The 20,745-nt window shown below is 39.3% G+C and overlaps 1 protein-coding gene across 8 annotated transcripts in view; it reads right to left on the bottom strand.

Annotated features, from left to right (window-relative positions):
* The window catches only part of uvssa (UV-stimulated scaffold protein A), a 320,621-nt gene that overhangs the window by 11,709 nt on the left and 288,167 nt on the right, over positions 1–20,745 (bottom strand). For 7 of the 8 annotated variants that reach the window (XM_077532508.1, XM_077532506.1, XM_077532505.1 and 4 more), the window contains one exon: positions 76–250. The exons of the other annotated variant lie outside the window; for it this stretch is intronic. In XM_077532508.1, the coding sequence (XP_077388634.1) occupies positions 76–250 (175 nt within the window). The remainder of the gene's footprint in view (positions 1–75; positions 251–20,745) is intronic. 8 annotated transcript variants of the gene reach the window in all.

The following is a 20,745-nucleotide window of genomic DNA, read 5'->3' as shown; positions in this document are numbered from 1 at the left end:
GACCAACAACAAGAACAACAAGCTTTGCTAACGAGACAGTTTTACATCATGAGATAAGAGCAGAAAATAACATACTTGTTGAATATCCGTTTCTCAAGCCGAGCCCGTGATGTGTTGGCACTGTCCTTCAGATTGCTGAGATTGGGGTATTTATTCTTCTTTCTTTTCCCCCGTTTATCCATTCTGTCAGACCCGAGATTTTGTCCTGTTTCAATCTCAATGTCTCGAACGAGCTCTGCGTCATGCCAGTCTACAACACATAACACAGAACACAGAACAGGTAAAAATGAGGGGTGGGCAAATAATACTCATAACGAGAACATTCTGTCAAATTGGTTTTAGACGGTTGGTTAGTTCGTTGAATTTATTTGGGCATGGTATTTTTTAGGGGTGTTAAAAAAATCAATTCGGCAATATATCGCGATATCACAGTGTGCAATTCTCAAATCCATTCAATAGGCAACCGAATCAATTTTTAAACATTCCTTTTTTAAATATTCAACAAAACATCTTACTTAGGGTTAGGGTTCAAACCTTAAAGGATAATACTTTACTTATTTAGCCATTTTTGGCAGTCAAAAATGAATATTTTGCCTGTAATAAATTTTATATTTTCATTACTTTTCATGTACAATTAGTTCCTTTCAAAACACATTCTGCAACTTGCTGTCGACTGAAAATGATGTCACAAGGGCTCAGGTAACCAATCACAGCTCAGCTTGTGAATGTCACATGACCAAACCTAGAAACAGGTGAGCTGTGATTGGTTACCTGAGCCCTCGTGATGTCATTTTCAGTCGACAGCAAGTCGCAAAATGTGTTTTTAAAGGTACTAATTGTACGTGAAAAATAATGAAAGTATCAAATTAATCATAGACAAAATATCAACTTTTTATTGCTATAATGGGCTAAATAAGTATTATTTATAAGTATTCCTTTAAGCATGGAAGAATGTTTATATTAACTCTTACAACCCACAGACGAGAAGTTTCGTCACGTGACACCCGGACGTTGTCACCCGCAGACAAGAAGTTTCGTCAACTGTTTTTTTTTGTTGTTGTTTTTTTTTTAAATGAATGGGTGGATGAGACTCTTGGGCAACGTCCCTCTGAGTATTGAGCCAGTGAAGCACTGCAGTGACTAACTGTGCCCTCTTGATGGCAGTGATGGTCTCTTTCCATGAGAAGGATGTGATTTCCTTGCAAAGAAGAAGAGAGGAGTGTTGTGGAGTGGTGGGGGCCGGTGGGTGGGGGAGAAAAGATGAGTACTAACCGCTTACCGGAGGCAGCTAAAGACAAAAGCTCACGCTTTTGAGCATTTGTCACGATCAGTCAAGAGGTGAAGAAGAGAAAGATCGAGGAGCGGATTCCGCATAGGAGGGTGTAAATAGCGACAGACACATCCACTTCAAAAACCACCGCCTCCGGTGTTCTCAAAGCACGTTGTGACATCGTATCTCTGACGATTCAACGTCATTGATAGAATAATCGTTGAATTAAGAATAATTAACTAACAAGTGTGATTTGCAGAAGATGATTTGATTGATTTAACTATATTGTTTTTATCATACATTTGCTAAGTTTTCATAATCATTCATATTAAATATAGTGTTTGCAGCGAGAGCAAAAACTGCCCTTGAAGATCTGGAGACCAAAATTACGCATCCGTTGGCAATCGAAAGTGCCATTGCATGAGACGTGATGTTTGTTGAGTTTCTGCAAAGTCATGATCGAACGTCAAAGAAGAACCTGGATGGAGAAGATAAGCGGTATCGCGCTCGCTTCCCCTCCCCTTAGCATTTTGAGTGTCAGGCAATCCTAATAAAAAGAGGGGGTGCAGAGGGACTGTTTTAGAAGCATAGGTTTGAATTGTATGGCACAGTTCTCCTCTGCTCTCCTCGCTAGCGTGTTAAAAGGTATTACGGTGTCTTTCTCTCCTTTTTGTGTCTGTGTAAAATTATTATAAAAGTGTCAGTATTGATGAACCTGACAGTCATCCGACATGGAATCCGGTGACAAATTTGGCGAACTCGATCCGCACAGCTGAGCGGATCTCTTCAAGTGTGACAAAAGTAGCAGCAGCAGAGATTTAATCCCGGAAGCCGCGGACGTAAGCTAACGTGTAGCATTCCGTAAACCGAGTGATCGCAATTGTACTCGTTCAGTATATTGAATGTCTCGGGAATTAAATGACTTGTATGGATGAGAATATTCACAGTCATGCTTCTGTAAATGTGCAATGTCTGTACCACGTACTAATGCATGTTATGCAACATTCGATTACAGTTGGTGCAGCGTACACAGATGGCCCCTTCGCGCTCATAGAATCCATACACAAGTTGAAGGAAAACTGTATAAGAAATTCATTATCATAACCCATCTATCCATCCATCCATCTTCTACTGCTTATCCGAGGTCGGGTCGCGCGGGCAGCAGCTTTAGGAGGGAAACCCAGACCTCCCTGTCTCCAGCCACTTCAACCAGCTCCTCCGGCAGGATCCCAAGGCATTCCCAGGCAAGCCGAGAGACATAGTCTCTCCAGCGTGTCCTGGGTCGTCCCCGGGGCCTCCCGCCGGTGGGACATGCCCGGAACACCTCTCCAGAGAAGAGTCCAGGAGGCATCCGAACCAGATGCCCGAGCCACCTCAGCTGGCTCCTCTCAACGCGGAGGAGCAGCGGCTCGACTCTGAGTCTCTCCCGGATGACCGAGCTTCTCACCCCATCTCTAAGAGAGAGCCCGGACACCCTGCGGAGGAAACTCATTTCGGCCGCTTGTATCTGGGATCTTGTTCATGACCCACAGCTGGTGACCATAGGTGAGGGTGGGAATGTAGATCGACCGGTAAATCGAGAGCTTCGCCTTTTGGCTCAGCTCTTTCTTCACCACGACAGACCGATACAGAGTCCACATCACTGCACCGATCCGCCTGTCGATCTCTCGCTCCATCCTGCCCTCACTCGTGAACAAGACACCAAGATACTTGAACTCCTCCATGGGGGGTAGGATCTAATCCCTGACCCGGAGAGGACACGCCACCCTTTTCCGACGGAGGACCATGGCCTTTTATTTGGAGGTGTTGATCTTCATCCCAACTGCTACATAACCCCAATACTGAAAAAAAAAACTGGTTCAGATACCAATAATATCAATTACCTTCGTCCCATCTCAAATCTCTCATTTCTTTCACAAATCTTGGAAAAAACTATTGTCTCACAGCCCCAATCTCACCGTACCTCTAATAATCTGTATGAACAATTCCACTCTTGTTTCCATCTCCTCCACAGTACAGAAACAGCGCTCATCAAAATCACTAACCACCACATTCTAGCAGCCGACTCGGGCCTCCTGAACATTCTCTTCCTCCTCGATCTCACACCAGCTTTTGACACTTATTAGTCTGAGCGCGGGAAACAACACATAACCAAAACACAGAAGCCATGGAGGACGCCGCCCGGTATCGGTTGCTCGTTTTGTTATTTGTGGTGCTTTAGATGTGGCGCTTCTTCAGAGGAGGATCGCCGCCGCAAAGAAAAGGACGATATTTTATCGGCGGAAATCCCTCGAAGCTATACACGCTGATAGCAGTGGAGGCGAAGAAGACGACAAACACTTGTCAAAAAGGACGCAGCTGGAAAGCCCACTGTTGACATCACAGGACCGACCACCCAATCAGTTTTACGTCATGTCCTGGCCTCGCTCCGGGCTCGCTCTGGTCCAGGTTGGTGAGAGGGCCGCGAGCAGCTCGGCACGGTCCACTTCCGACATGGTCAGCTATAATGGAAATGCTCAGTAGAAATACAGTGATACCTCTACTTACGAACTTCCCTTCATACTAAAGTTTCAAGTTACGAAACTCCTCAACAAGAAAATATTGCCTCATGTTACAAAAGAAGTTTCAGGATACCAAAGGTAAAAACTACAGTATGGGCCGCTACTCGCAGCTCCCAACGTTTACTGAACGCAACATACTTGCAGCTGCTCTGCCATTGGCTATTACTGGCATCTTCCTGGCATCCCATTAGCTAAGAGGGACCTGTACCGTATGTGACCATAGATAAAGAATAGAATGTGTCTATGTAGCGTCCTCGTCATTCGCCCCTCGGGCCATGAGGTGTTTAGATAGTTTTACGTAAATGTATTAACTAACGGCCGACGAATTTGTGCAAAAATTCAAACAATTGGTGATTAGCATGCTATTGCTAATATTAGCAATAGCATGCTAATGCTAGCTTAGTATACTAATGCAAATGTGACCTGATTTCAACTAAGTGACTATTTTTTTTTTACTCCATTGCTTATTTAGTTTGCCACTCCTTACACCATTGCTACTCGATTCTACCCTCCTTACTTCATTGCTTACTTAATTCTTCTCACTTTACTCCATTGCTTACCCGATTACTTGCTACTTCCTCCATTTCTTACTTGATTTCTTCCTTGTTTTCTTGTTTCTTGCTGATTTATTTTTACTTTTGTGGTATTTGTCTTCCTTCAACTGCTTCTAGATTTCTGGATGAATTTAAACCATTCCAACTTCAGCATGTTAAGCTCATTCCATGTCATTCAGTATCTTTCAACATCATTCAATATCATTCAACATCATTCAATATAATTCAACACCATTCAATATCATTCAGCATCATTCAACATTATTCCAAATCATTCCACAGGTATTCATTCAGCTCTCCAGCCTTCACACGCCATTTCCCCAGAAATGGCATTTCTAGTGTATTATTATTATTATTATTAACTCACTAATCCTGGCCATTTTCGTTGGAGCAACCCCTTCAATACCAGCCGGTATATTGTATTTTGACTACTATATAAACATGGAACCTACCAAAAGAAAGAATCGACTACAGGGTGTTCCAAAATGGTTGACCCCATTCTAAATGCCCATATCTGGGAAACTACTTGATGGATCTTAATGAAACTAAATACACTTTATATTGAAGGTCATAAGTTTTTGTCATGGCCTGGGTCGGATGCGCCAGAGTCGCGCCAGAGTTCATGACCTGTTATGTGTCTGTTTAGGTACTGATGTAACAAGTGTCTGTTTACAAAACGTGATGTTCGTGATGTCAACCTTAAATCCTTTAGGTGACGTCGGGACCTATGTGATGTCGTTCTTTAGTCCTTTACGAGTCACTGTCTGTGGGTGCAGTCTGAGAATTGTATGTGGTTTGCCGGATTATTCTCCACCTGTCCTGTGCACAGCGTCTCTGAGTTTCTGCCTCTCGATGTGAATAAATAGAGAACAGAATAGATCTTATTTGTGTCTGCATTTGGGATCCTAACCTCTCAGTACTCAACAGTTTTATTGGTTAAATTTACAAAGAAAATTTGTGAAGAAGGCACACTGCACTGTCTTCGGTGACTGAGTCCGAGCATTAGTCTAACACGCAAAATGCCTTTTCTTTTGAAGTGAATGGCATTTCTTAACCTGAAAAGATAGAAATGCCAAACGTTACACTTTAAACTTTAAACGTTTCTACACAAGCTGTGAAAATTTGAGGTCATTCCAACGAAAATTGTCAAAATTACTGTCCTACGAAATGGGGTCAAAACATTTTGGAACACCCTGTATTTTCTTTCAGCAGAAAAAAATGTATCTCTATTTTTCCGTTCTTGAGCTATCAGCATAAGAATATAGCTGTTTTGTCAAAATTCCAATTCCTGACAAAAAAAAAAAAAACGTAGAAAAAGAGGTTTATGTAAAACATGTGGTCTCCGGGTGGGAAGCGAACCCGCGCCGCTAGCACTGAGGGCAAGTGATGCCTCTATCAACCCTAGAGTGCATTTACACTCCTTTAAAGATCACCTGAAATGAACTTTGCAGCAATGACACCAACCATCCTCTGGACGCCCTGATACTGTTTCAAAAGAAATGTTCACTTAATTGTACCTTGTTGTAGAGTTGCAGTCTCCACTAGAAAGGTCTACTGTTAGCCTAGCATCAAAGGAGCGAATTTTGGTGGGCATGGCCAAGGCTCGCAGCCACTGGTATTGACACCCCCGTACCGGTCGAACCATAAGTCCTACGGGCAAAATGAAGACATCTCCCGTACCGGTCGAACCACAAGTCCTACGGTGAAAATGAATACATCCCCGGAACCGGGTCGACCTCGGCTTTCCATCGGCGTCGGTGCCGGCCCTCCACGACCCTTCGGCCCGGAGATACAGGGCTGCGAAATCGGCCACCCAACACGTTTTGGGAGTTGCTTGGGCATATTTAATGCATAAATACAGTCCAACCACAAGCCTTTCTGTGGCAGAAGAAAACATTTTTTTGTTGTCCTCTGTATAATCTGGTTCAGAGCAGTTCCTATGGGGTTGTTTTGCTGCCATGCTGTCCTCCTGCTGCTGCTGCTGCTTTTTGTTCGTGGGTTGGAAATCTCCGGTGGGGAGGAGACCGAGGGGTTGAAAATTGTGAGGGTGGAGTTAGCGCTGAGATAGTGACGTGTAAAACTGAAAAAGGTGGGGTTAGTGACGTGTAAAACCGACCTGCTGAAACAGCCCATTTGAAAGTGCTATTTGACCTACTTTGATACAAACGCCCATCGGAAAGGGAAACTGATCGTTTATCTTACAACTTGGGGACTTTGTCAGGCTGTAGTAAGGCATATTTATGACCAAACCCCCCAAAAAGTGAACATTTCATATGAGGGGACCTTTAAAATTAAACCATGCCTTTTCTTTTTCATGCCGCTTTTTCGGCTGAAAACCAGGAAGTATCGCGATCGGTTGTGCGTGTTTGTTGAATCAGAAGTCATGTTTGATCTCGAGAGGTTTTGCGAGACTTACCATCACATTCATGAATGAACTAGGCTCGTGGGTGGCGTGTTGATTGTGCATTGTGGCTCCACAACACATACGGTACTGTCAAAACTGTGACTCCAATGATTTTTTTTCTCTTCATGTGTGGCGTCTCTCACACTTTGGAAGTCGGCCGACAATTTGAAAATCTTGCCATGCAAACCAGGCTTTATTTTCTACTTTCTCTCTGCGCTGCTTCACACGCTCGTGGCAGACGATACTCCCAGTTCCAACCTACACTTCCTCCTCTTCTTCTGCAACAAGACACTTGCGTGATACTAGCTGATCTTATACTTGCTGGCCATTTTTTTTTTTTTTTTTTTTGCAGTCAAACCTAATCCTTTAGTCAGAAGCTGCGTCAGTCACTCCTGTCCACTCTTGCATGAAAAAACACTTGTAACGGATAAATACGTCATACTCGTATGTACGCGGTGACTATGACTTATCACGTATTGATACCTCTTATGTATGGAAAGAGTTATTATTATAAGAATTATTATTATTATTATTATTATTATTATTATTATTATTAATATTATTAACGACATGTTTTTCATTAGCTTGGGATGTCTTGGTGGAAGGCCTGCACGATATATCGTTTGAACATTGCCATCGCGATGTGCACATGCACGATAGCCACATCGCAAGACGTGCGATGTTTTAAATTTTTTTTTAGAGCAAGCAAACGTTTGTTTTGCGTCATAAAGGTAGCAAGCTACGCAACCCCCCCCCTTCTGCTGCACTAACGGAGACGATTACTAATTTGCATAATTTATATCCTCTTTTCATTAGAAATTGAGTTCACGTGACATAACTTACTCTCGTACTCGTGCGTGTGGCCGTTAAAACAGTAGGAAGTCTGGCGCTAGCGTGTGCACCGTGTTATCCAGCAGTGTGTTATTGTACTTATTTCCTTGTTTGTAGGCATCTTGTTAGAAGCAACCATGGCTTGTTCCCCCTAAATGTTTGTTAAGAGTGTTCAGACGGCGTTTCTCATCCGCATTTTACCGCGTAGCAACCATAAGTTGTTTCGCTGCTAAGCTAGAAACCGGAAGTGTCATGATAATGACACGATTTCAACAGGAATTATAATAATAATAATAATAATAATAATAATAATAATAATAATAATCGTAATAATAATAATAATAATAATAACAACAACAATACTACTACTACTACTACTACTAATAATAATAATAGTTAAAATGTCCCATTTATGGTTCAAACAAATCTCACTACGTTTAAGATCAGACTTATCACATAAAAAAAGTGACTTATTTTTAGACAATTTCCATCTATTATAATGCTTATAACAATAATTTAATTAGAAATAAGACAAATATTCATGGTAAGATCATATGTTTTTTTATTGGAGTAGTTCACCCCCCAAATGACTTATTTTTTCTTCTATTGATTACTGGTGCCATGCAGACTTGAGTACAGTACAATATTTTTAGGGCCCGAGCAGCGACCGCTGCGAGGTCCCTATTGTTCCTGAAGGAATTCTTCTTCTTCTTCTTCTTCTTCTTTTTCTTTGTTATTATTATTTTCCGCAAACAACCACATTTTTGAGGCACTAAACATGAACGAAAACTCACCAAACTTTACACGCAGATCGGGCCTGGCGAAAAATTTGATATTTTAAAGTCGCCATACATGATAACAGAAAAATGGCTCTGTAGCGCCACCTACATAGGTTTAACGGATCCCTGTCCCGCTACGATTGTCCTATGGCTACGAAAATTGTGTGGCACCTGTAGCACATCCAGATGAACAAAAACCTCTTTGATATGTGTACCCTAAAATAGACAGGAAGTGAGGTATGAGTATTTGAATGTCCAATTTTGGCCCATTTTTGCACATTTACAGGGGTCATACTTTTGCTGTACTTGGGCTGTACCATCTCAACACCTGGGACAACATCATGGTAAAAAATCTAAAGTTTTTGACATACTATATGACGGTGGCGGGGCATCAAATTTACAGTCTCAAAATTCTTACTTAACAAAGCATTGCCGGTGGTACGTTTAATTGAGAGCCACGAAAATTGGTACACATATGTAACAGACTATGATCTACAAAAAAGCCTGTTGGTGCCATATGCTAAACCTAACAGGAAGTCCGCCAGAGGAGAGGCATCAAATTTTGTGTTTCAAAATTCTTATTTAATGAAGCATTCCCGGCTGTACATTTCACCTAGAGTTACCAACATTTGAAGACATATGTAACAGCCCTCAAGGTACAAAAAACTCTTTTTGTACCATATGCTAAACCGAACAGGAAGTCCGCCATTTTGATTTACTTTGGAACGTGTTGCCATTTTTTGGGCCATTTCATAGGGGTCTTATTTTAACGAACTCCTCCTACAGAGTTTATCCGATCATCTCCAAACTTGGTGTGATTCATCTTAAAATGTTGAAGATGAAAAGTTATTGAAAGCTTTTTATTTCGTCGCACGCTGTTGCCGTGGCATGCACAGTTTGCAAAGGAAAAAAATTCCCTCTTAATGAAGCATTCCCAGTTGTACGAAGCAGCTAGAGCTACGAAAATTTGGAGACAAATTTAACAGCCCACGATGTACAAAAAAGTCTCTTGGTGCCATGTGCTAAACCCAACAGGAAGTCCCGTAGGGGCCGGTCATCACATTTTGAGGTAAAAAACTCCTCTTTAACGAAGCATTCCCGGTTGTACGTTTCACCTAGCGCTATGATAATTTGCAGGCATACATAAGTGCCCACGATGTACAAAAAAGTCTCTTGGAACCATATGCTAAACCAAACAGGAAGTCCGCCATTTTGATTTACGTTGGGATTTGTAGCCATTTTTTGTGGCCTTTTTTAGGGGTCATATTTTAACGAACTCCTCCTACAAAATTTATCCGACTGTCTTCAAACTTGGTGTGCTTCATCTTAAGATGTTTAAGATACAAAGTTATCGGAAGTTATTTATTTTGTCGCACGCCGTTTCATGGCGATGGATTGTTTGCCAAGTAAAATGCTGCTTTTTTTTTTTGGTCTAAACATGTGCAAAAACTCATGAAACTTTACACACACATCAGGCTTGTCATAAGCATGAATATTTTAGAGATTTCTTATTAAATTTGCAATAAATGCTTCAATAGCGCCCTCTAGACATTTTTATGAAGTCTTTCCGATTATATGATTCAGCTAGATGTGTGAATATTGGCAGGCATGCTTAATATATTCAAAAAGTATTCTATATAGCCATGTGCCAATCCATTTTGATTTTATTTTGTTAATTGTGCATCATTTTTGGCCTTTCCATGAAACTTTACAAACACAAAGCATGGCAAAAACGTTTAAAATTTAGATGGTTTCCTATTTGACAGTACCCCAACATGCCAGTACCCCGACGTGCAAATACCCCAACGTGGCCCGGGTTGCGAGGGCCCTTTATAGCTGCTCGCAGCTCTAGTTTTATTTTGTATTTGCCACATTCCTAAGACAAAAATTTGATTTGACAAAATGACCCCCATTAATTACAACGGAGACCAAATGTAATGCGTGTTTAATAATGTAAAGCGATTTGGGCAGCAAAGTGCTACATAAAAATTAGTCCATTTATATGAATACAATAGTGTCATGGTGAGTTAAACAAATTCTTCCCAAACTGCTATTCAAGTCATCTGGTGAAAATTCTTCCATTTTTAATATCGCAATATATATCACAGACCCCCAAAAAATCGCAATGTCATTTTTTCGTGCAGCCCTACTTCGTGGCATATAAAATTTGGCATGATGACAACCAGAAACTAAGTGTGATACATATGAAAAAAAGTAAAAAAGGAAAGTAAGAAATCAGTAGGAAGCAAATACTTATTCACAGCAATGTCGCTCCAAAACCCTCCACGCCGTGCCCCAACCATCCAAAGCAATCTGCCACACTCATTTTCCGAAGTTTCATTCTGGCCTGCTCTCTATCCCAAAGATTGAAATGCGGAAAAATAAGTTTGTTTTGGAAGCGTGTCAAGTTATGCTGTGGTTTTCCAGAAGTAAGGAAGATGAAAATTAAATACAACTAAGAAAGACAAGAGAATGTGGAAAGAAAATAAATGAAAAAAGATAAGCAATAGAAATATGTATTTGGTCTATGTTGCAGCGGTGCCCGCTTCTCTTTCAACACTCTTAAGCCATCCCAGATGGGGTCTCTGTTTGTTTTTATACGTGTGTCTCTGAGTAAGGGGCAGAGTGCAGACCACACACATGACCACAAACACAGATGTGTCTTGCCTTTAGTTCACATGAGCTCAATACCATTGCTGGAAGTACAGACAGTGCACCTTTGCGAAGGTAAACTCATTAAATAAATTTAAAAATATATATATATTTTACTAGGCGGCACGTCCGCCTCCCAGTACTGAGGACGCAAGATCGAGTCCAGGCTCCGGCCTTCCTGGGTGGAGTTAGCATGTTCTCCCCGTGCCTGCGTGGGTCTTCTCCGGGTACTCCGGTCTCCTCCCACATTCCAAAGACATTCATGGCAGGTTAATTGGGTGCTCCGAATTGTCCCTAGGTGTGCTTGTGTGTGTGGATGGTTGTTCGTCTGTGTGCCCTGCGATTTGGCTGGCAACTAGGGATGTAAGGATATCCAAATGTCACGATACGATATCACGATGTGAAGTTCACAATACGATAATTATCACGATATTGTGGGGAGGTTGGCGATATTTAAAAAAGGCCCCAATAATGTAAAAAAATGAGCTCATACTAAAAACAAACACAATGGGGCATATTCACTAAGAATGTGCTGCGTTAGGTAATAGTGCAAAATATTGCACCACAACTGCACCCGCAGTCTGCACCCAGCTACCCACCTATTAACAAAGGATATTGCTCTCATCATATAATAGTGCAAACACGCCCACAAAAATGACAGCTTGGAGCAAATTTGCACCTGATTTAACACACATGGCAATGGATTTGCGCCAAGAACATGGGTGTTATAGTAACAGTTGCGAGAAAGATGACATTATCAGAAAGCGAAGTTGGACCGAGAGTAAGCGTTTAGAGCGCCATTAAGCTGTACAGAGCAGAGAGAACGACAACAGCGTCATTCATTCATAAAGTACAAATTACTGGTGCGACCGTTTTTAAAAAATATATTTTCAGAGGTTGGCGTGGGCGTACAGTATGCATCTGGCACGTAAAAAATTATCATAAAATGCCTCCGTGCCATTGCCAATCAGCCCGGGTTACGTTATGTGTCCTAAAAAAAAAGGTATAAAGATTTCCCCCTCCCTCTCTTTTTCTCTCTCTCTCTCTCTCTCTCTCTCTTGTTAGAAATTTAGTGTCACTATTGTGTGTGTGGGCAACTTATAATTTTAGTATTTTAGTATTACCATTAACAGCATATATGCATGCAGATTAGGGTCCCAATTACTGTCCCGGGGAAAAGCCCCTTTGGACACCCACACACCCGGTAGATGTTTACCTTACACCATGCGTGTTCGTTTTTCTTCAAAGAAGGAAGTCGCTCAATAAATCACACAAAAGCAGAATATTTGGTTCATCCGTTGTTAAAGCTCTGGAGTTCAGGAAAATACAGACAATCGGATCCGGGCTGCTTTTCTTATCTCGCGATTGCTCGCACCCGTAAACAGGTCGACAAGAAAAGGAGCGCGGTCTAAAATGCAGCCCTTACATTTATAGTGTTCAAGACCAAGAGCACCAAGTTCGTGTGCTGCACAATCCAAAACAGTCCTTATCAAAAAATACCTTAGCTTGTTGAAAAACACGTCTGATGCCTAAACTATGTGTTGAACCATGTGTATGGAGGTTACTGTGACCTTAGCTTGCTGAAGAACACGACTGGTACCTAAACTATGTGTTGGGCTATGCGTGTAGAGGCTAATGTGACCTTAGCTTGAAGGAAAACCCGACTGATAATATTCTCCTTGCCCAAAAACACCGGGTGCAGATATGCAGTCTAAAAATTAAACAGCCAGCCGTGTCAAATTAAAGTTAGTAACAATAGCATGAATACATACAGACATAAATAGCATAGATTTAAGTTAACCAAACTAATTATATATTCATGTCAAATCACTAACTTACATAATAAATATTCATGGCAATGTGAAACATAACTTCAAACCAAGATAGTTACCCTCTCACTCTCCTCTCTGCGTGATCTTCTGTTGATGTTGTGCTGCAAATGGCACGTACTGCTGTCATGATCGAGGTTGGAGCAGTTAATACATGCTTTCCAAAAACGTTATTTGCAAACGCGATGTTGCAACTTGCTCTGGCGTTAGTGAATTAGACGCTGTATATCAATGAGTCTCATTTGCATTGGGGTGGGCATATTTTGCGTCAAATGTATGCAAATTACCTAATTTACATACGCGCAAATAACACCGGTGCACCGTGACGCAATCTGTTTGTACGCGCACTGAGTGACATATTTCCCCATCTGCGCATGTTTAGTGAATTAGGCGCTCCCAGATTGCTCGATTTTTACAGGTTAGCGCGGTGCAAAGGCGACGCAAACCTTTAGTGAATAGGCCCCAATATTGTGCTTTTGTACGTAACATGTTATTTTATTATTATTATTATTATTATTATTATTATTATTATTATTATTATTATTATTATTGTTATTATTATTATTATTATGTTATGGAAGGGGTGGCGAGATCCGGTCCTCGAGGGCCGCAGTCCTGCTGGTTTTGGATATTTCCCTTCTTCAACACAGCTGATTCATGATCAGCTCATCAGCAAGCTCTGCAGAAACCTGATAACGAGCCTGTTAATTGGAATCAGCTGCACTTCGAGTAGGGAAATCTGCAAAACTTGCAGGACACCGGCCCTCGAGGACCGCAGTTTGCCACCCCTGTGTTATGGTATAAATGCACGCACACATTGAATTCATAATGACTTGCTTCACAGGCATATTATGTTCCCCTTCATCTGACAATTAGCATAGATTTTAAACATAGAAGGGCCAAAACATTCCTAATGAAAATTAAACTGCGCTAAAAAAAACTAGCCACAAGAGGGTGCTAGAACTGCACAAATGGAAATCAACCTGACCTTTTGTACATGTACACTGTAAGATTTGTATGAAAATGTATTATTTATTTATCTGAAACTTCAGTCTTATAACTGTGAGCCACTGTATTTAACAAACAGGGCCCGGTTGTTCAAAACTCGGTTATAGCTTTAACCATTGGAACTCAGTAGAAGAGGTGGTGCGGTGAGGTGGGGGGATCGTAAGGAGGAGGAGGAAGTGACGCTGCTGCCTTGCTGCTCGACATTAATTATATGGAGATAAACTACATCACCGGGCCCTGTTACGGGGCCCGTGTCTGTAAGTTTTAATTCACAACGTTTAATTTACGACGTTTTTAAATCCTTAAACACGCCAAAGTTCTGCCATCACCGTGCTCACTGTGCCTGTTTGCCTGTCCCACCGTCGCTGCCGTTCGGCGGGCCGGAGCTTCTGGTTCCACCGTCGAAACTGCTAGCCGGGCTTGCATGCCGGAACAACCGTTGCCGCTGCTCAGGGGCCTGTTCCACCAGTTCCGCTGTCGCCAGCCTGTTTCGCCGTCGCTGCCGCTCGGCGGGCCGGGGTCTCTGGTTGCAGCTGCCTACCGGGCTCGTCAGCTGGATTGACAGTCGCTGCTTCTCGACGCGGCGCCTGACCAGCTCTGCCATCATCGCTACGCACCGGGGCTTGCCTGGTGAATCGACCGCCGCAGCTACTCGACGCCGGGCCTGCCCAGTTCCGCCGTCGTCGTTGCGCACCGGACTTGCCTGATCGTCTCTCAGTTGCTGCTACACGGCGGGCTTGCCTGTTTTGCTCACCGGGCTTGCCTGCATCGTTGTTTTTCGCCATTTACACGTGACTGCAGTACGGCGAGGGGGAAGAGAAGGAGGGGGAACCCTCAATCTCAGGATACTTTGGACAACAACATGCCACCAAAACAGAAACAGGACTCAAAACCGGAGGAGGACTACTTAACGCTCACACAGGTAAACAAAATGCTACAACAACAAAACGAACTTTTCAATACACTCCTAAATCAACAACAGGAACAATTTAAAGGATTTGTTAAAATAATACTGGATTCAACTAATGCACGCATTGACAATATCACCAGAGAACTACAAGAAGTGAAGGGGAGTCTGCAATATACGCAAAAGGAGGTGGATGAGCTTAAAACAACTCAAATTAATCACATTGAAAACGGTAAAACCATGCAAACTGAAATGTACAAAATATGTGACAGTTTAATTATTTTAAATGATAAAATGGAATATTTAGAAGGACAGTGTAAAAGAAACAATCTGATTATTGATGGAATTGAAGAATCACCAGGAGAAACATGGACTGACACCGAAGATAAAGTAATGAAACTATTCAGAGACAAATTACAATTTCAGGAGAAGATAGAATTGGAGCGTGTGTATCGGACTGGCAAACGGGAAACTGGGAGGACCAGACCCAGGACAATTACAGTTAAATTTGAAAAATACAAAGATAAAACAAAAATTCTACAAAAAACAAAACATCTTAAGGGCACAAACATATACATAAATGAGGATTTTACTGATATTGTTCGAAAAAAACGGAAAGAACTTATACCAGAAATGAAAGCAGCACGGGAAAGAGGAGAGATTGCCTACCTAAAATACGACAAGCTTATAATTCATCCCCGTACAAGCACACCCAGACACTTGCACCAACACAACTCATCAATAAAATGAAGGAAGACACAGTACACTTGATGACGAAAAGTTGACAAATACTAGAATGGAAAATCTATACCCAAACACAAAAAAATTACAAATATTTGATTATACGGAACATAAGACATCTGATCCAGAAAATGGCATTGACCCAGATAAATTTTTATGTAGTAACAACTATGACCTTGCCTGCGAGTACCACACTAATGAGCAATTCAATGCAAATGTAAGTAAGGATTTTCGTGCATTCTCAATCATACATTTTAATAGTAGAAGTCTATATAAAAACTTTACAGAAATTAAAAAATGCTTGAGTAAAATAAATAAATTCCAAATTATAGCCATATCAGAGACATGGCTTGATAATGAGAAAATAAGCGATATAGAAATGGAAGGATATGAATTGTTTACAATGAATAGGGAAAACAGAAGGGGAGGAGGAGTTGCAATATATGTTGATAAGGTTTTCAAATGTAGTAAAATTGAACATCTAACTACTACTGTGGATAATGTAATGGAATGTGTAACTATTGAAGTTCATATAAAAAATATGTCAAACGTAATTATAAGTTGTATATATAGGACACCAGGATCATGTCTTGATACATTTAACGATAAGTTAACAGATATCCTTAGTTATACAAATGATAAAAAATTGCGAATATTGTGTGGTGATTTTAACATTGATTTATTAAATCCTAATGGACATCAGAAAACAACTGATTTTATAAATATGATGTATAGTAATAGTTTATTTCCTGTTATTATAAAACCTAGTAGAATAACAATCGATACAGCTACACTAATTGATAATATATTCACAAATAAAATTGACCTTAAAATAGAAAGTGGACTCCTTATTAATGATATAAGTGATCACCTCCCGATTTTTGCAATTTTTTATGATTATTTTGATAAAAAAATGAAGCCGATTACTTACACATTTGAAACTAGAGCAAGAACAACACGCTCCATGGCTGCCTTTAAGTTGGATTTAGAGAAACACAACTGGTCTGAGGTTTATTCAAATAACGATCCTGATATTGCATATAGTGAATTTCAGTCAACCATTATTTCTCTATATAATAAACATTGTCCATTAATTAAGATTACAAGAAAGTATAAAGGTCCAAATAAGACATGGATGACAAAGGGGATACAGAATGCATGTAAAAAGAAAAATAATTTATATAAAAGATTTATTAAATTGAGAACTGTGGAAGCTGAAACAAAGTACAAGATCTATAAAAATAAATTAGCAAATATTATTCGAATAAGAAAGAAAGATTATTACTATGAATTATTAGAACAGAATAAAAGCAATACACAAGAAATATGGAAAACACTAAATCATGTAATTAAAAAAAGTTCTAAAAAAACAAATTTTCCACAATATTTTATAAAAGATAACGATATGGTAATTGATGAAATTTCTGACATAGCTAATAATTTTAATGAATATTTAGTTAACGTGGGCAGCAACTTGGCAAACAAAATCCCAGAGCCAAGAAACAAACGTGAAATAGATAAGAACATTGTAAATAATTCATCCACAATGTTTCTTAATGATGTGAATGATATAGAAGTATTAAATGTTGTGAAAACATTAAAAAATAAAAAGTCTACTGACTGTCTTAACATTGATATGACATTAGTAAAAAGTATTATAGAATATATTGTAAAACCTTTTACATATATTTGTAATTTATCATTTAAAACTGGTATATTTCCATCAAAAATGAAGATAGCCAAAGTCATTCCTGTTCATAAAAGTGGAGAAAGACACACATTTAATAACTACAGACCAATATCATTGTTGCCACAGTTCTCAAAAATTCTAGAAAAATTATTTTCATATAGATTGGATAATTTTATTGAGAAACATAAGCTCTTAAGTGAAACCCAATATGGGTTTAGAGAAAAACGGACCACCTCAATGGCAGTCATGGAGCTTGTAGAAGCAATATCTACCGAAATAGATAATAAAAAATTTACTGTTGGGATTTTTATGGATTTAAAAAAAGCTTTTGATACTATAGATCATTCTATATTAATGAATAAATTAAAGAAATATGGAATAAGAGGTTTAGCTTATAAGTGGATGAAAAGTTATTTGGAAAATAGATATCAGTATGTGCAGTTTAATAATGTACAATCAGAACACATGAAGATCACTCATGGAGTTCCCCAAGGGTCTGTGCTCGGCCCTAAATTATTTATACTGTATATAAACGATATTTGCTGTGTCTCAAAAACATTGAAAAGTGTCTTATTTGCTGATGATACAACTTTCTATTGTTCAGGAGAAAACCTGAAGCAGCTTCTGACTACTGTGGAGTATGAATTGAATATATTAAAAAAATGGTTTGATGTAAATAAATTATCATTGAATTTAAATAAAACCAAGTTCATAGTTTTTGGCACGAGACAAATCACTCATCAAGTCAAAATTATGGTGAATTCAATTGAAATAGAAAGGGTGAATGAAAATAAATTCCTTGGAATTATTATCGATGATAAATTATGTTGGAAGCCACACATAGAAACTGTTAAAAGGAAAATGTCAAAAATCATAGGGATACTCTATAAAAGTAAGGATGTTTTAAACATGAAATCATTATATATATTATATAGTTCATTATTATTACCATATTTGACCTATTGTGTGGAATTGTGGGGAATGGCATATAAAACAAATACTAACACCGTTTTCAAATTGCAAAAGAAAGCTATAAGAATTATTAATGGATCAAAGTATACAGAGCCAACACATCCACTATTTATTAAATTAAATGCAATGAAATTTTATGACTTGGTGGATTTTAAAATAGCACAAATAATGTATAAAGTTTATAACAATTTACTCTGCCACAGTACTCAGAAGTTATTTGAAATTAGACACAGTCCTTATGATATAAGGGGTACAAGTGTGTACAAAAAACCCAAAACAAGAACAAATATTAAGCAAAGGTGTGTATCTGTAAAAGGTGTTGATCTGTGGAATCAATTGGAAATTGCTCTGCAAAATTGTGATTCAATGCTGGAGTTTAAAAAAATGTTTAAAAGTAAAATTCAAAAAAATTATCTATGTCAAGCCAGTATATGAAAAATGTACATGTGAGTATGTGTAAGTGATCTAGATAGGTATTATGGTATATGTTTAGTAAATTTATGTATATATGTTTTTGGTAAATGTGAATAGGTTAAGTGCACTTGTGTATATATATATAACTTGGGTTATATATATCATTTATTATTTTATTATTATTATTTTTAATAATCAGTAAATGAAAATTGTATTAATAATGAAATAAGTTTAAATATATTTAGTAAAAGGGGTAGGACTAGATAAGTTTTTAACTTCTTCCTACTCCCTTTTGAACATGTAAGTTATGATTAATTGAATGATTATGTTATTGGGATTTTCTTCTATTTTGATTGTTGTTGTTTTTTGTTTTATCTCTGCTGTTCATTTGTTTATATGTTCAAAAAAATAATAAAAGGAAAAGGAAGTAGATTTAACCGACCGTTAACTTTAACGGCACTGTTATCTTGTACCGGCGGGAGGCCCCGGGGAAGACCCAGGACACGCTGGAGAGACTATGTCTCTCGGCTGGCCTGGGAACGCCTTGGGATCCCGCCGGAGGAGCTGGTTGAAGTGGCTGGGGAGAGGGAAGTCTGGGTTTCCCTCCTAAAGCTGCTGCCCCCGCGACCCGACCTCGGATAAGCGGAAGAAGATGGATGGATGTTATCTTGTTGTTCAAAACTATGTTAACTTTAACCGGCTGTTACCTTTCTGTTAAAGTTAACACACCTAAGGACCGCCGCTTTTAACGGCGCTTAACTTTTTAACAGTGTGGTTAACTCTGTTTTGTGGCTAATGTTGCCTTCATGATGCCCACTGAGCGCAAGAAAAAGAGTCTATCGAGGGCTTGACTTTGACGTTGGTGATTATTCTGATGAAGAGTTAAGCGCACGTTACCTCTTAGCAGTAATAAAATTCCAAGTCTCATGCTGAGTCAAAAGAGAAAGAATAAAAATGTGTTTTTTAAGACAAGTTCTAAAAATGGACTACATTCTACCTCATCCTCATCAGCAATATTAAAATAATAAAAGGCTTGCAATATTTCAGTTGATTTTTAATGATTCAGAATGTATGGCATTTTTTGCTAATTTAATTGCATTACAGAAATTAAAGGACTTTATCACAGTATTCTAATTTTCTGAGAGAGTCCTATAGAAAGATAGATAGATAGATAGATAGATAGATAGATAGATAGATAGATAGATAGATAGATAATTAATCAACACAAGCACCAAATCTGCACTTAGAGCTTCTCCCACGCGTATTTTATACTTGTATGTATATATATATATATATATATATATATATATATATATAGGCGGCACGGTGGATGAGTGGTTAGCACGTTCGCCTCCCAGTTCTGAGGACTCCGGTTCGAGTCCAGGCTCCGGCCTTCCTGTGTGGAGTTTGCATGTTCTCCCCGTGCCCGCGTGGGTCTTCTCCGGGTACTCCGGTCTCCTCCCACATTCCAAAGACATGCATGGCAGGTTAATTGGCCGCTCCGAATTGTCCCAAGGAGTGCTTGTGAGTGTGGATGGTTGTTTGTCTCTGTGTGCCCTGCGATTGGCTGGCAACCAGTCCAGGGTGTCCCCCGCCTACTGCCCAGAGCCAGCTGAGATAGGCACCAGCACCCCCCGCGACCCTTGTGAGGAATAAGCGGTCAAGAAAATGGATGGATGGATATATATATATATATATATATATATATATATATATATATATATATATATATATATATATATATATATATATATATATATATATATATATATATATATGTGTGTGTATGTATACAGTCAAGCCTCGGTTTTCGAACATAATCCGTATCAGAAGGCTGTTCCCATTATAATTCCTGTAAATAAAACACCATAAACTGCACTGTATACTGTTTACCATAAATAGAAAAGGGTAGAAATAGACAGTTTTATTTTATCTAAAATGATGAAAAAAACAAAACAAAATGCACTTACAGTATTTCTTCATACATATGTTCATCGTTTGCACCTTTTGGTTTAAGTTGTTTGTGTCTGTATGCGTGTGTGTGGTGTGTGAGTGTGAGTGAGAGTGTGTGGTTTCCTAAAGAAAGACAGAAAATAGGCCAATAAGTAAATGTATAAAGGTAAGTTTGAAGTT

Source organism: Festucalex cinctus, chromosome 9 (genome assembly GCF_051991245.1).
Source record: "Festucalex cinctus isolate MCC-2025b chromosome 9, RoL_Fcin_1.0, whole genome shotgun sequence".
NCBI lineage: Eukaryota > Metazoa > Chordata > Actinopteri > Syngnathiformes > Syngnathidae > Festucalex > Festucalex cinctus.
The sequence above is the reverse complement of the archived record's forward strand: the minus strand, read 5'-3'. Positions and strand labels throughout refer to the sequence as shown.